At 62.1% G+C, this 15,711-nt stretch overlaps 2 protein-coding genes across 2 annotated transcripts; one reads left to right on the top strand and one right to left on the bottom strand.

The window, feature by feature from the left end:
* The first annotated feature begins 72 nt into the window (after positions 1-72).
* Positions 73-3,128, top strand: TMEM106C (transmembrane protein 106C). The gene is made up of 7 exons (XM_035309007.1): positions 73-284; positions 396-459; positions 990-1,149; positions 1,252-1,392; positions 1,608-1,657; positions 1,934-1,987; positions 2,392-3,128. Exons 1-7 carry the CDS (start codon positions 89-91, stop codon positions 2,549-2,551), a joined length of 825 nt encoding a protein of 274 aa, XP_035164898.1. The 5' UTR covers positions 73-88; the 3' UTR covers positions 2,552-3,128.
* A 2,434-nt stretch (positions 3,129-5,562) lies between these two features.
* COL2A1 (collagen type II alpha 1 chain) lies at positions 5,563-15,711 on the bottom strand (the record flags this gene model as incomplete). The annotated part of the gene is made up of 33 exons (XM_035308831.1): positions 5,563-6,235; positions 6,355-6,597; positions 6,917-7,104; positions 7,245-7,533; positions 7,616-7,723; positions 7,875-7,928; positions 8,089-8,196; positions 8,309-8,362; positions 8,908-9,015; positions 9,114-9,167; positions 9,394-9,501; positions 9,836-9,943; positions 10,042-10,203; positions 10,485-10,538; positions 10,627-10,680; positions 10,810-10,917; positions 11,005-11,058; positions 11,157-11,210; positions 11,311-11,364; positions 11,447-11,500; positions 11,580-11,687; positions 11,786-11,884; positions 12,167-12,211; positions 12,317-12,370; positions 12,463-12,516; positions 12,795-12,848; positions 12,980-13,033; positions 13,128-13,226; positions 13,312-13,365; positions 14,700-14,798; positions 14,897-14,950; positions 15,044-15,151; positions 15,613-15,711. Coding segments are annotated over 33 exons (3,144 nt in total), but the record flags the coding sequence as incomplete, so codon positions are not given.

Raw genomic sequence — 15,711 nt, 5'->3', positions numbered from 1 at the left:
TATATTTCGGGGTCTCCTGCCCTGCCAGAAGATGTCTCTTAACGCCCCGTGGCCCTGTTCCAGGCTCGGCAGCTCTCCCGCAGCAGCGATGGGGGCCGCGCTCTCCCCCTCCGCTGGCAGCGCTGCCCCCCAGCAGCAGAGGAAGGCTGGCGGTGACGATGACGACGACTTACTCGGCAGCGGGGACCGCAAGGAAGACATCGCCAAGTTCCCCTACGTGGAATTCACGGGGCAGGACAGCATCACCTGCCCCACCTGCCAAGGCACCGGCTGCATCCCCACGGGTGACTGCTCCCCTCGCGCCTCAAACCAGAACAAGCAGGGGGCAGAAACGCCCCCCACCCCCTTTAGAAAGGGGTCTCTGAGTGGGTTATCGTGTGCCTTTTGCTTTCCAGAACAGGTGAATGAGCTGGTGGCTCTCATACCCTACAGCGACCAGCGGCTACGCCCGCAGAGAACGTAAGTGTGTAGGAAGAGTAACTACACCTCTGAGAAGAGCAGGCAGGGCCTTTTTTTTTGTCACGTAGCACCAGGGCTAAACGCTTTACGCAGCCTCCAGCCTTTCCTTCTCCTCCTGGCTTGTTTTCACCGAAGGATGCTCGCGAATACAGCCTTCAGCTTGCAATATTTCCTGCTAAATCCCGCTGTCGGGGTGAGCGTGGAAACAATCGCCCTGCTCACAGCCTTCGTCCCCGTGCTCTTTGCTGAGGGTTGCAGAAGGAAACTGCCGTACCCACGCTGCGAAAGCACCACGGGGGCAAGAACGATTGGTGAAGCAGTTTGCTTTTTGGTAATGAGTAGCTAAAGGGTGATGGGTTTGAGCAATTTCAGATACCGAAAATGTCAGAGCAGCGTTTCTGGGCCTCTTTTCAGGGAAGATCAAATGGGTGGTTTTTCGCTGGCCCGGCTGGGTTTCGGCTACGCGGCGTCTCATGGTTGCAGGCACCGTGCTCGGGCGAAAGCCGTGACCCCTTTCCTGCCCCTTCCAGGAAGCTCTACGTCCTGCTGTCGGTGCTGCTCTGCCTCCTGATATCAGGACTGGTCGTTTTCTTCCTGTTCCCCCACTCCGTCCTGGTGGATGACGGTGGCATCCAAGTGGTTCAAGTCTGGTTCGACAAGAAGAACTCCGTTGTCGTTCTTGCCATCACGGTAAGGTTTTTCTTTCCTGCCCCGCTGTTCCCGAGGGAACAAACCCCGTGCGGAGCTGAGCAGGAGGTCGCTGCTGCCTGTCTCCCACTTCTCCCCGTCCAGGCCACCTTACGGATCAGGAACTCCAACTTCTACTCGGTGACGGTGACCAGCCTGACCAGCCAGGTGCAGTACATGAACACCGTGGTGGGGAGCCAGCAGATCGCCAACGTCTCCAGCATCCAGCCCCTGAGCGACAAACTGGTATCGCTTCCGTTAACTCTTGTTACAAACACCCCTAAATCGTGTAGAACCTAGGCAGTATTGCAAGTTGCCTTGAATATAGCAAATACTCTCCTGGCTGCGGTGGGCTGGGCTCTGTGCGCGCCTGCTGAAGTGTGGTAAGGTGGAAAAGAGCCTGAAAGGGGGGGATTGAAGCGAGCGTGCCAGCTGCATGGGGCCGTGTTCTTCTCTTACAGGTGAATTTCACGGTGAAGGCGGAGATGGGCGGACCTTTCTCTTACGTGTAGTAAGCATTTACTGTTCTTCGTGTATGGCGGGGGGGAGCGGGAAGGTTTCGGCTGCTTTAATTAGCATTTGCTCAGGAAGCTGCCGGCTTTCTGCTGACTTTCTGAAAAGCAACTGTTTGCCAGAGATTACTTGAAAGGCCGCTCTGTCAGGATGTTGTGACGGGGCTTGGGGCGCTGCCCTGAGTTAGCACCGAGGGGAAAACAACATCAGGAGATACCGAGAAGGAGGCTGCTCAGCCTGTGCTGACCTAGTTCTTTGCTTTGGTCTCTTCCAGTTTCTTCTGCACGTTTCCCAAGGTGAAGGTGCATAACATAGTCATCTTCATGAGGTAGGCTGCTTCCCGCGCCGCTCCTGACTCAAAAGGGAACTGCTGCCACAGCAGGTCGGGGTGCACGAGGAAAATCCTGCTTGGCAAGCACCCCGGCCTGGTGCCCTGTGTCAGCTTGAACGCAGACCAGTTGACACAGTTGGGTAAAATGCGAGGCAGGGAGGAGAAGACACCAGATTGCTCTGAACGCTGCCCACGTGATGGGTGGTGTGGGGCCGGACTCGCCAGCTCCCCGCAGCGAGCAATCCTGGGTGCGCTCGCTGAGTGAAAATTGAGAGGATCCGCAGCTTTTGAGGGTGGGGAGAGGAGTTACGTGACGAACGTGGGCTGCTGACTGCTTTAATTTAACAGAGGGGTCTCTGCCACTGGTCCTGTCCCCGCTAAGCTGCTCTCCCCTCTCTCAGGACATCGGTGAAGCTCTCGTACATCGGGCACGTGACGCAGAGCGCTTTGGAAACCTACCACTACGTCGACTGCAGCACCAACTCCACGGCCGCCCCGGATCCGCTGCCTCTGCCAGCCCCCTCGACGCGAAGCGCGGCCAAAGCCAAGAGCGAGCCCTGAGCTCGCTGCTGCTGTTCCCTGTGAGCGAGGAGGGGTTCCCCCTGCAAAATCTGTAGCTGGACACTTTCAAACGGAAGCAGAAGGGATTGTGACTGACTTTGGGGGACACCTGGAAGCTCCGGGTCCCTCTTGCACTCTCTGGCATGCAGCTGGGCTGCACTGCTGGCCTGTCCCTCAAATCCACTTCGGGTGTTGTTCGTGTGCAGGCAAAGGGGTCCCTTCCAGAGGAAGGGGCCTGCTGGGCCTGCCTTCCTCCGCCGTCCCAAAGAACTGGGGTTTGGGTAGGGAAACCGGGCTCTCAAGCTCCGTGCTGTGTGGTCCAAGGTTTTTGCAGCTGTTCTGAAGCTTAGCACTGTACCTGGTCCTTCCAGAGCAAACTGAAGAGTTCTCAGCAATTAATTTATTCCAGTTTTGCTCAGAGGCAGCGTGTCCCTGGCATGTTTCAAAGCAGAGCTTGACTTAAAGGGATGAAGCTTTGCCAGGAACGCACAGGCAAGGCGTTCAGGCTTTCACCTGTGTAACTTGCAGTAGGAGGAGGGAAAGGAACTGAAACCAGCAGGGCACGCTTTCTCCCTTGCACAGATTTTGCTTTCTGGCAGCTGAGGCCGCCTGCAGAGACCCGACACCGAACGCTGCAGCCTTATTGAAGGCTGCTGCTGGGTGTGCACGGGGCGTCCGGCAGCTGGGGGGGGGTCTCTGGTGTTAGAAGCTGGGGAATGCGCTGCTTTGTACTCGTGCCTGCTGCAGACTTAAACTGATTCGGTGGAAGGTAGGGGGGTTTCTTGTTTCAAAGGCTTACCTCGCAGGAGCCAGGCAGTCCCGAAGGACGGTAAAGCAAATAAATCTGATGTGAACGCTCGGCCTGCCGCAGTTCTGCGGGCTTCTCGCCCCGTTTGCAGCTTGGAGGGTTTCATTCTGCTTCTGCCCTTTGTAGTTCTTCGGGAACCGATCACCGCAGCCCCCCACCTTTCCTCTCCGCACGCACCTACGCCGTTCTCCAGCGTCAGAAGCGAGCGCGTGGAAGCAAGGCACAGGCCAAAGCTGTAAGGGAAGGGGGGGGGGGGGTCTGGTATTTCTCAATGAAGGACGCTTTGTTTTGGGCGAGCGTGAAATAAAAATACCCTGTTTCTTTTCTAAGAGGTGCCGTTTTTTGCTTCCAGACTTTCTAGGACTGAATTACCAAAGCGGGGTTGTGCGGCGCTGCGTGGTGTCACCTCACTGAACGGGATGAAAGGCAGTCCAACTCCTGTGGCAGTCCAACCTCATCCTAGAGAGCGCTCTGTGCCCTGACTGGCATCCGGCCATCTTTTGCCCAAAAGCACCTAGTGCCTCAATTATAATTATGGGCAGGGGGCAAGAGCCTCGAGAGGCGACGCCGTGGTGCCCTCCGGGTGCCTCCGTTCCCACAGGGGACAGGATTCGCAGCCCCGCACTGCGACTGTCACGCTGCGCCTTCCCCAGTCACCAGCCTCTCACGCGACGCGGGTAAAACCCCCGTTCACTCCTCATAATTACGATGAGCTGAGCTTTCTTTGAGGAAGAGGAGGAAACGGCCTGCTCTGCCTTCATCCAGCTTGCTTCCTGCCCCCCGGCAGCCTTGCGGCGCCTGGTCCGGGCTGACTTGGTGTCCTCGGGGGTGGCAGAGCCGCCTGCTCCCCGCTTTGTGCTGCAGATAACCGCTGCTCTCCTGCTCCTGGGGGTCAGCCCTTAAAAGCGGCGCTGCTTTTAGCTGGGAGGTTTTTTTTGGGGGGGCTTCCCTGCGGGAACCCAAATCCTGCTGCTTGGCTGAGCAGGAAAAGCGCTGGCGCGACCAAGAGCCAGAGCACTGATAATTGGGGGTGCCCTCCGGGTCATGTGGCAAAGCACTTGGCCTTTTAAAGGGCATTTATTGTGAAAATCCTTCTTAATCCTCCAATCCTTTTTAATGAATTTCTTCTGCCAATGTTTTTTTTTAAGGATCCCAGCCCTGGGAAGCTGCCTTAGGTGCTTTAGCAGGAGTGGCTGCTGCAGTGCCAGCTGTGAGCGTTTAAAATTGAGGTGAGGGCCCAAAGTAGCATTTTTAAAGGCTTTTTTTATCCTTTAAAGTCGTAATTTCTCTTAATGAGACTGCGGTACCCACACTAGCGACTGAGGAGAAAAGCTGGGGTTTTACCAAAAGCACTGTCCTGAAGCCTGCAGCCAGCAGCTGCCCGTTACGTCCTGCTCGTAAAGCTCAAGTTTGCAACTCCTGGGGGGTCAGCGGGCTAATTTTCTTCAGGATAATTTAAAAAATAAATACATCAACTACTGGGGCTTTTCCTCTAATTAGCAAGCTGCTTAAGAGCAGCATTTACACGTGCAGCTTTTTATGAAGCCTTAAAGGCAGAGCTGCTTGTACAAGTCAGGGTGTGTGCCCGGTGAACGCCTCCACCATCAGCGCTGCAAAATCGCTCCTTAAATTGTGTTCCTGCGTGTCCCCAAGGGGACAAATTCCTCGGGGACGAGGGGAAGGAGCGTTGGGGGGCTGAGGGATTAAAACCTGCACCTGGTTCCTGACAGAAATGCTGGAATTATTCATCTCCAGGGACTCCATCCACCCACAAACCTCTCCCTGCTCAGCCCCTGGCTCTGGCTGTGCTGCACGGGACGTGGCCTCAGCTTTCCCTTCCCCACTGGTTTTACTGGTTTCCTCTAACTGGTGTCCCTAACCCGGCCCTGGAAGGGGGAGTGCTTGCCTTGATGCGCCCTGGCACTGTTTTGGGGTGCAGTGGGACGAGCAAACCCCAGAAACCTGCCTGCTGTGTTCATGTGCTTTCTACATTTGTCGCTTAAAACATCTTTCCCCTCCTTTTTTTTGAAGGTTTTGTGTTGTTATTGTTTTTCCCCCCCTTTATATGAGGTGTTCTCAGCGCAGAGAGTTTGAGATGTGACCCTGAACCCTTAATGGCTACAGAAGAGGGGAAGGGCAGGGGTTAGACCGCAGCAAACCCCGTGGGCGAGAGGAAAAACAAGAACCCAGCGCGCACATCCACGACTTTCCACCAAAAGTTTTTTTTTTTTTTTTATATCAACTTGATGTTAAAAAATACAGACTTGTTTTACAAGAATAGCACCATTTTTGTTGTATTATACATTAGCACTCCTGTTGGTGATACGCGGGGGGGAGGGAAGGGGCGGGGGGGGGGGATTCGAGATACCTGCATTTGCCAGATCCCTTTGGCGGGGAGGGGCCGTCGTACATGCCAGTTAGATTCCCACCTCCACCCGACCTAAGAAATAGGCCTTCCAGGAAGGCAATAAATAAATAAGCCCGTGGTTTTATGTCGCAGTCTGCCCCGTGACGGCGCTGGAGGCAGGCAGGGGTCCCAAGCGCGAGGACCGAGGGTCGTGCCAGCCATTCAGTGCAGAAGTCGTTGGAGTGATTGGGAAGGACGGGTCCTTGGGGTGGGATCGGTTTTCTTTTACGGTATTGGGCTGGATTTTTTTTTAAAAAAAAAAAAAAAACAAAAAACAAACCAAAACAACCAACGAACAAACACACAAATAAAACAATCCTTTTTACAAGAAGCAGACTGGGCCAATATCCACGCCAAACTCCTGCTCGGCGCCACCAATGTCCATAGGTGCAATATCTACAATGGGCAGGCGCGAGGTCTTCTGCGACCGGTACTCGATGACTGTCTTGCCCCATTTGCCAGTGTGTTTCTGGGGACAGAACGAGAGGCAGGGATGCCGTCAGGTGCTCCGGGGACATCCGAACCACCGGGCAGCCCCAGGGGCCCGACCACAACCACCCCCCTCCGGCTCCGTCCCCGCCGCCTTACCGTGCAGCCGTCCTCCAGGACGCTGTAGGTGAACCTGCTGTTGCCCTCGGCTCTGATCTCCACGTCGTTGGAGCCCTGGATGAGGAGGGCTTTCTTCAGGTTGCCCGTCTCCTCGTCCATGTAGGCGATGCTGTTCTTGCAGTGGTAGGTGACGTTCTGGGAGCCCTCGGTGGACAGCAGGCGGAGGAAGGTCAGCTGGATGCTGGCGGTGGTGGGAGACAGGCTCTCATCGCCGTAGCTGAACTGCAAGGAAAAGAGGCAAGAGAGGTTAAAGCCTGTGGGCATCATCACGGCAGGGGCATCCAGCCGCCCCTGGGAGGGGACCGCCGAGTTTTGTGTTCCCAGACGGCTGCAAAACCTTTGCCAAAAAAACAAACAAACAACAAAACTTGGACTTGCGGAGCTAATCCGACCCGACTCCATGCTTTCAAGCCCGACCTAACCCAGCTGCTCCTTCCTCTAACGGCCCTAACCCATCTGCTTCCCATCACATCCACCAAGACAACCCCGAGGAAGGCGTCCCGCGTGGAATGAATCCCCCCCAAAGCAGACGCCCACTCACATGGAAGCCGCCGTTGATGGTCTCTGCGAACCAGATGTGCTTCTTCTCTTTGGTCTTGCTGGTCCACCAGTTCTTCCTGGGGATGCTGCTGGGGGTCGGGTAGACGCAGGTCTCGCCCGTCTCCATGTTGCAGAAAACCTTGATGGCGTCCAGGGTGCAGCCCTGGTTCGGGTCGATCCAGTAGTCTCCTGCAGCGCGGGGGGCACAAACGGCTCAATAAGGGGGCTCGGGGGGGTCGGAGCGAGGAGCCCCCGGGGCTGCGCTTGGGCGCCAGAGGCTGGGGGAGGAAGGCAGGGAGAGGGGAGGCCGCGGCGGCGGAGGCTCTTACCGCTCTTCCAGTCGGGGTGGCAGAGCTTGATGTCGCGGCAGGTCCTGGCCGGGTTCTTCTTGGAGCCCTCGGGGCTGCGGATGCTCTCGATCTGGTTGTTGAGGGACTTGAGGGTGGCGTCCACCTCGACGTCGTGCTGCCGCAGGCCACCGGCGGCCTCGTCCGCCCGCATGTAGCGGATGGGGTCGGGGCCCTTCTCCGTCTGACCCAAGCCGGCGAAAGCTGACATGTCGATACCGGTTCCTGGGGGTCCGGGGGGTCCGGGGGGTCCTGGGTTTCCAGGAGGACCCTACGGGAGCAAGAAGACGCCATGCTGATGGGCTGCTCCGCCAGCCGGACCCCGTGCCCTGCCTCCTGGTGCCGGATCTCACCGCAGGACCAGGTTCGCCGCTCCGTCCGCGGGGGCCGGGGGGGCCGATGGGGCCGGGCATGCCGTTGGAGCCGTCTTTGCCGGAGGGACCGACGGGGCCGGGGGGACCCTAGGAGAGAGTCCCGGGTTCAGGGGGTCAGGTCATTGCAGGACCTCAGGGCCGTTAGCTCCTGGCGGGGGCTCGAGGCTGGAGGCGCCCGGGGGGGGCATCGGGAGCTCCTTGTCCTCTTGCCACCCCGAGTGCCACCATCAGGACTTACTCTGGGGCCGGAGGGACCAGCAGGACCAGCAGCACCTTGGTCTCCAGAAGGACCCTGTGGAGGAAGCGAGGGTGGGCGGTTGCACCCCCAGGGCCAGCAGGCTCAGCCCCAGCAAAGCCTTCGCGCAGGCTCGGGGGTCCCTCGGTGGCCGCAGAGGCCCCGAAGGAGCCGCATCCTGCAGCGGGGCTCAGCTGAGGTCCCAAAAACAACTTACGGGGGGTCCGGGAAGACCCTGCAGTCCGGTGAAGCCGCGGTGGCCCTTCAGCCCTCTCTCTCCAGCCTCTCCAGTCTCACCCTTGTCACCGCGAGGCCCTTGGGGACCCTGGGAGCGGGGAAGGGGCCGCGTCAGGCTCGGGACGGCAGACCCCTGCCCAAGGCACCCAGGACCCCGCGTGTCACACATGGGACGTGCCAGCGGGCTCAGCACCACTCACCGGCATGCCTCGAGCGCCAGCAGGACCGGAGGGACCCATGGGCCCTTGTGCACCCTGCGGGGAGAAAAGAGGGAGTCAAAAGGAGCCGGGACGAGGGTCGTGCCAAGAGGTGCCAGCACCCTGAGACACCCTGAAACAGCCTCGGGGCCGAGAGGACGGGGTTTGGGGGCGTCTGAACCAGCCCCACGCTCCTGTTCCCAGCCCTGCCGGCATCCTCGACAGTGAAAATCAGCAGCTGCCTTACTGGGGCTTAAAGACAGCTTTAAATGCGCTCAGCCGGAGCCTCGGAGCACGTAAGGAGCCTCGTGGATGCCCTGGCAGATTTTGCCTGCTTACGGCTCCCCGGGCTTGCTCTGAGGGGGCTCTGGGCACTGATAGCTCCTCAGAAAGATGCTCGGGAAGATGCTCCGAGACACAAACAGCTCTCGAGGCACCGCTGAATTAGCGGCAGCCGCTAAAGGTGCCGCCTGGCTCTCCCAATTACTCCAAGCAGCTAATTGCTCCCGGTGAACCGCTGTCATTTGCTTGCTTCATCTGCGCTCGGGGTGGCTGCCGGCTCCCGTACCGAGACCTTAAACCCAGCGACCCCTGGCACTCACCGTCTCGCCTCTGTCTCCTTGTTTGCCGGTGGGACCAACGGGGCCGGGAGCGCCGGGGGCACCGGGAGCTCCGGGGGCACCCACGGGGCCGGTCTCGCCGCGATCGCCCTGCGTGCAGACAGCGGGGCGGTCAGATCCGCGCGGAGCCTTGCGGCTTTTTGGTGCATGGAGAGCGAGCACCGGGGGGGAGCCCGCAGCAAACTCACCTTCACGCCGGCCGCGCCGTCTCTGCCTGGGGGTCCGTCAGCACCGGGGTTGCCCTGGGAGGAGAAGAGGAGAAATTACGACCCTGGCATGGCGCGGGATGTGTGCGAGGTCGCCTTGCGAGGCAAAAAAAAATGCTGGTGGAAAGGTTGCCAGAGAGCTCCAGGAGCTGAGTTATACGCCCGGGGCTCTCGGCGATGCCCGGTGCAGCCGGCATCACGGCGTGGATGGAGGCACCGATCCGCTTCCCCGCGGTTTTTCCCCAGGGAGGGGTTCGCCTACCTCGCGCCCAGGCTCGCCAGCAGGACCTGTCAGACCGGGGGGACCCACGGGGCCGGGGGGGCCTCGGTCGCCCGCAGAGCCGGGTGCTCCTTGCTTTCCAGGTTCGCCCTAAACGAGGGGAAAAAAAGTGCATGAACGGGAGAGACCCCAGCGCAGCCCTTCGCCCACCGAGCGCTTTATTTTGAGGCTCCCAAACCCCTTGGCATCCACCGAGCCCCGGGTATTTCCCCGTCCCAGCTCCACCAGCGGCTCCTGGTGGGGAGAAGCCGGCTCTGCACAGCCCCACACAGCACCCCACTGTCCCCAGGGCAGCACCGAGGGGCTGGTGGCCCCGAGACGTTCTCTGGGGTGCTGCAGCCCCCGCGTTTCAGCCCCCAAATGAGGATTCACAGCACCCAAATTGGCGGTGCTGAGCTCGGGACCGCGGCGGGGACCAACTCACCGATGGCCCTGGCAGCCCGGGGAAGCCTCTCTCGCCACGCTGTCCGGGAAGACCGACGATGCCGCGCTGTCCGGCCAAGCCTTGGGGACCGGGGGGACCGTCGGGACCCTGTGGGGAGGCAGGGGTGGGGGATCAGACCCGGTGGGACAGCACCGTGCAGCCGGGTGAGCGCAGACAGAGGTGTCCCCCCCAAAAAAAAGCCTCACCGCAGGGCCGTCCTCTCCAGGTTCGCCTTTCTCGCCAGGGGGGCCAGCAGGGCCTTGGAGCCCGGGGTCACCGGCACGGCCCGGGGGACCGGCATCGCCACGAGCACCCTTGGGACCGTCTTTGCCAGCAGAGCCAGGGGGGCCGGGGGGGCCTGGGTTACCCTGCGGGGGAGGAAAACAAGGTTGGTGCAAACAGAGGAGGCTTTTCCACCTTCATCGCCCACATCCCGATGCTGCTTGGGGTCTGGCTCTGCTCCCGGGCCTGAAAACCCTTAGAAAAGTCCTTTTTATATGGGCTGATGAACAGCCAAGAGCGGCCTGGGGACCCCGAGACCCGGAGACCCAGCTGCCCACGCGGGGATGCGCCGCCCCCTCCACCTGGCACGGAGCAGGAGGCACCCAAACCCTGGGTGGGGGCGATCCCGGACACCCCCCCGACTCACATTAGGGCCGGGTGGTCCCACGCGGCCGGCGGCTCCGGGGAATCCTGTGGCTCCCTGGGGAAGGAGAGGAGAAACGTGGCTGAGACACGACGTCCCGTGGCAGCCCCTTCCCCAGCCCGCAGCCCACCCCCCCGATACTCACGGGGGGACCCTGAGCACCGCGGGCTCCTTTGGGACCAGTTACACCAGTGGGACCCTGGGAAGGAGAGAAAAGCGGGTTGGAAACGCGCCTGGGGGCTGCGATGCCCGCAGCGGGGCTGTATCGAGGCCATGCCCCAAATTTTATGGCGCGGGGTCTGCCCCCCTGTTTGGGGGCTGTACCCACCTGGGGGCCGGGTGCGCCCGAGGGACCTTGGGGACCGGGAGCGCCGGCGTCACCCTTCTGCCCGGGCTCTCCTTGCTCGCCTTTGGCACCGGGTTGTCCGTCGGCGCCCTGCATCGGGGGGAAAGCGGCCGCCGTGAGCGGGGAGAGGATGGTAGATGCGTGCCGGGGTGGGGGGGGACAGGGCTAAATACTCACCGGGGGGCCGGCAAATCCAGCAGGACCGGGGGCACCGGGCTCGCCACGCTCGCCCTGTTTGGGACAGATGCCGGGGTTAACGGTGGGGACGGGGGGAGCGCGGCCAGCGGCATCACCGTCAGCGCCCCGGGGGCTGCGGGCATCACACTTACGGGGGCACCGCGGGCACCGGCAGCGCCAGATGGACCGGGGGGGCCGGATTCACCCTGGAAAAGAGAGGATGGAGAGGTGGGGGCGTTGGTGGCATCTCCTCGGGGAGCACCGCGGGGTGTCTCGGTGCAGCCGTGGGGCTGCCCGGGCTCTCACCTTCTCGCCGTTGGGGCCAGCGGGGCCGGGGGGACCGATGGGACCTGTCAGACCCTACAGGAGAGAGAGAAATGAGGACGTGGCCCCCAACAGCATCCTTGGCCGGCCGCTCCCGCCGCGTCCCCGTCCCACTTACACGTGCGCCGTCCTTTCCTGGAGCTCCCTCGGGACCCTTCTCGCCGACGTCTCCCTGCGGGGCGAGACAGAGGTGCCATGAGCCGAGCTGAGACCCGACACCCCCGGGGACACCCACGGGACGTGTCACCTACCCGGTCACCCTTGGGGCCGGCGATGCCAGCTGCTCCTCTCTCGCCAGGCATTCCCTGCAGCCCTGGGGGACCCTGGGCGCCGTTGGGGCCGGCCGGGCCGGTGGCACCCTACAGCGGAGCAGAGGTGGGGGTCATCGGGGTGCTCACGGCGTCACGGATCCGCGGTGGCACCGAGCCACCTCCCAGCGGGTCCCCTCGTCACCCACCTTGGGTCCATCGGTGCCCGGCGTGCCGGGGAGCCCGCGGGGACCTTGCAGCCCTTGTGCACCGGGGGAGCCACGCTCACCGGGGAAACCACGTTCGCCCTGGCGTGGGGAGGGGGACAGCGTTAGAAAGAGGCCACGAGGCCACGGTGAGGGTGGTGGCATCCTTGGCAAGGACGTCAGGAGAGCAGAGCATCCATCCTGGAGGGGACTGGTGTGTACTGGGAGGACTGGGGATGCGCTGCGGTGGAGGCTGAGCCAACAGGACTGGAGGAGCCTTGGGTGGGGGAGGACGGACTCTGCCCCTTCCCCACCGAGCCCCCCCAAAACCCCCCCATGGGACAGGGAGAGGCGTCCTGTCCCCAATCCAGGAGCGATACTTACTCTGGGACCGACGAGACCGGGGGCACCAGCTTCTCCGGGAACACCCTGCAGGGATGGGGGAAGAGCCGGGGGTCAGCACGGGGGGGGGCAGGGGGCGCTTAGCCCCCACGTGCAGCCGGGGGGCGATGGGGAGGAGGGAGGGGGCCTCACCTGGTCTCCGGGTTTGCCGCTCTCCCCGGGGGGACCTGGTGGCCCGGGAAGTCCCTGGGGGGGCAAGCAGCGGTGTTAGGAGGGGTGCCCACGAGCATCACCCCGACCCCAGCACCCTGACCCCCCCCGCGTGTGCCCCCACTCACCTGGAAGCCGGAGGGACCGGGGGCTCCTTGCTCTCCTCTCTCGCCAGCGGGACCCTAGGGAAGGACGGCGGTGACGGCCCCGAAACCCCCCAATCCCCCCCCGGGATTCAGGCTCGGGGGGGGGGGCACTTCACAGCCCTTCGCCCTCCCCAAGATTTTGGGCAAAACCAAAATCACAGTGAGGCAAAATCCCCGACACCGGTGGGTCTCACCCACCCCAGATCCCCTGCACGTGGGGGGTGCCCAGATCCAGGGAGGGGGGGGCTACGACCCCCAGCCCCACGTTTCAGGCAGGTTTTTGTCCCCAAATGAAGACCCTTGGTGACACTCACGGCAGGTCCGGGGGGGCCGGCAGCTCCTGTCTCACCATCCTTGCCAGGAAGACCCTGCGGAGGAGAAACCCCCCCCCAAGCTCAGCTCCGTCCCGTGCCTCAGTTTCCCCACCCAGGGGCAGAAGCCGCTTCAGATGAAGAAGCCCCCAAGGTGGGGGGGGCACAGCACAGCAGAACAAACTCACCCGCAGCCCCGGGGCACCGGGCAGTCCTTTCTCGCCGGCTTTTCCAGGCTCACCCTAAAGGGAGGAGAGGGGCGGCGGTGACGGGCGTGCACCCGGCCTTGGCCTTGGCAGCCCCCTTTTTTTGGGGCAGAAAACGCCCAAAACTTACGTTAGCGCCTTTGGGACCGGGGAAACCCATCACGCCGGGCTGCCCACGAGCACCCTGAGGGCCGGGGGGGCCGGGGCGGCCGTCTTCACCGGGAGCGCCCTGCGGGGAGGGGGACGTCAGTGTGGGGTCATGGCACATGACCCGACCCCCCCCCGAGACCCCCGCCCCGTGGAGCATCACTTACGGTCGGGCCGACTTTGCCTTGAGGTCCAGCATCGCCTGGGCGGCCGGTGAGACCCTAAGGAGGAGGGAAGCAAAATGGGGGGGCTGCAGCAGGTGGTCCCTGGGCAAGGGGGGGGGGCACAGAGCACCCCATGCTGCCCAGACATGGTGGGGAAAGCTGCAGGGCTGGGGCTGGGGCTCATCTGGGGGGCACAGGGGTCTGCGGACCCCCCCCCCAGAGCATCTTTGCTGACCCCAAATGCTTCCTAGCCAAACCCCGAGTGTCTTAAGTAGCCCCAAAGAGCATCGTGGCAAACCCCAAAGAGCACCGTCGTTAGAGCCCGGGAGCCTCTTTGCTAAGCCCCAAGAGCATCTTAACTAACCCCAAATGCAGCCCACCTCACCCCAAAGAGCACCTTAATTAGCACCAAAGAGCACCTTAATTAGCACCAAAGAGCACCAAAGAGCACCTTAATTAGCACCAAAGAGCACCTTAACCCCAAATGCACCGTAACTAGCCCCGAGGTGCATCTTAACCAGCCCCAAAGAGCATCTTAACCAACCCACGGAGCATCTTATCCAACCCAGGGAGCATCTTAACCAACCCAAAGAGCATCTTAACCAGCCCAAGGAGCATCTTAACCAACCCCAGGAGCATCTTAACCAACCCAAAGAGCATCTTAACCAGCCCAAGGAGCATCTTAACCAGCCCCAGGAGCATCTTAACCAACCCAAATGCATCTCAGCTAACGCCAAGGGCATCCCAACGGGAACCGATCCAACCCCACAGAGCACCTTAGTGCCAAAGAGCATCTCGGAAAACCCCAAATGCTCCTGTGAACCAAGCCCAGATGCACTTTACCCAACCCCAAATACTCCTTAACCAACCCAAAAGCTCCTGAACCATCCCCAAATGCTTCTTCACCAACTCCGAATGCCCCTTAATCAGCCCAGATGGGCTTTGACCAACCCAAAATGCACTTTAACCAACCCAAAATGCACTTTAACTAACCCAAATGCACTTTACCCAATCCAAATGCCCCTCAACCAACCCAAAAGCCCCTTAACCAACCCCAAAAGCCCCTCAACCAACCCCAAAAGCCCCTCAACCAACCCCAAATGCCCCATAACCAACCCCAAAAGCCCCTCAACCAACCCAAATGCCCCATAACCAACCCAAAACCCCCTCAGCCAACCCCAAATTCCCTTTAACCAACCCCAAAGCTCCTGAACCCTCCCCCAGGAGCCTCCTTGCTGACCCCAGCAGCCCCCACCCCACCGTCCCCTCGTGGCTCTGCCCCATCCGAGTCCCCCCCAGACACCACGAGCAGCCCCTGCCCATGCCCCCCTCCCGCCCCAGCTGCCCCCACCCCACGGGGGGTGCAGGATGCGCCCCCCCCCAGCTCTTACCCTTGCTCCAGGCAGCCCGGGCTCTCCGGGACGCCCGGGGTCACCGGTGGCACCCTTGGGACCAGCGAGGCCAGCGGGGCCGCGTTCACCCGGAGCACCCTGTGTGGGAGGGGGGGGGGACACGGGCGTGAGGTTTGGGGGTACAGGGGGTGGTCACCACCCCCAGGACCCCCCTGCCCATAACCCCGACGTCCCACCTTGGGTCCAGCCAGCCCGTCCTGCCCGGGGAAGCCGCGATTGCCGGGAGCACCCTACGGAGGAAGAAGAGGAGCGAAGTTAAGATGAGGGGTTTTTGGGGGTGGGGGGGCAGCACCTCGCCGAGGGGGGACGGGGGGGGCACGCACTCTCTCTCCGGGGGGGCCCACGGGGCCGGCAGCACCAGGTTCCCCACGGGCTCCTCTCTTGCCTTCCTCACCAGCCGGCCCGGGGGCACCTTGGGGTCCTGCGGGGCCCTGAGGAAGAGGAGGAAAACGGGTCAAAAAGCAGCAAGCCAGGACGGGAAGGTGGGAGGGAGGGGGGGGGGAACAGCCCATAGACACCCCCACCCCCTCCCCAAACACCCGACACCGGGGGTCCGGGTGGGAGCCCCTCGCCGTGCCGCGTGTCACGATGGCGCCGGGGCTCAGCGGCCCCGCGGCGGGGATCCGGCCCCGCGCATTGAGGCTGGTTAATGAAGCGACGGGGGAATGTCCCCGGCCCCTGGGGACGAGGGGGGGGGCGCGGCGCGGCGTAACACAGCGCCTATTGTTCCCCCCCCCCCCCACCACGGGAGGGGGGGGACGCTGCCCCTCGAGGGGCCTCGTTAGGGGAAGAGGCTCGTTAGCCGAGCCGCGGACCCGCGGACGGGTGGCACGCCGCAGCGGGGTCCCCGGCGTGGCGGGGGCTGGATGTGTCCCCCCCCCCCCAGACTCACCGTCTCGCCCTTCGGTCCTTGCTCGCCTTTGAAGCCCGCGATGCCGGGTTCGCCCTGGGGAGCGAGAGGGCGGTGGGCGACGGGGGTCTCAGTGTCCCC

Source organism: Oxyura jamaicensis, chromosome 33 (assembly GCF_011077185.1).
Source record: "Oxyura jamaicensis isolate SHBP4307 breed ruddy duck chromosome 33, BPBGC_Ojam_1.0, whole genome shotgun sequence".
Taxonomy (NCBI): Eukaryota; Metazoa; Chordata; class Aves; order Anseriformes; family Anatidae; genus Oxyura; species Oxyura jamaicensis.
Note: the sequence above shows the minus strand (reverse complement) of the source record. Positions and strands in the feature narration are given on the sequence as shown.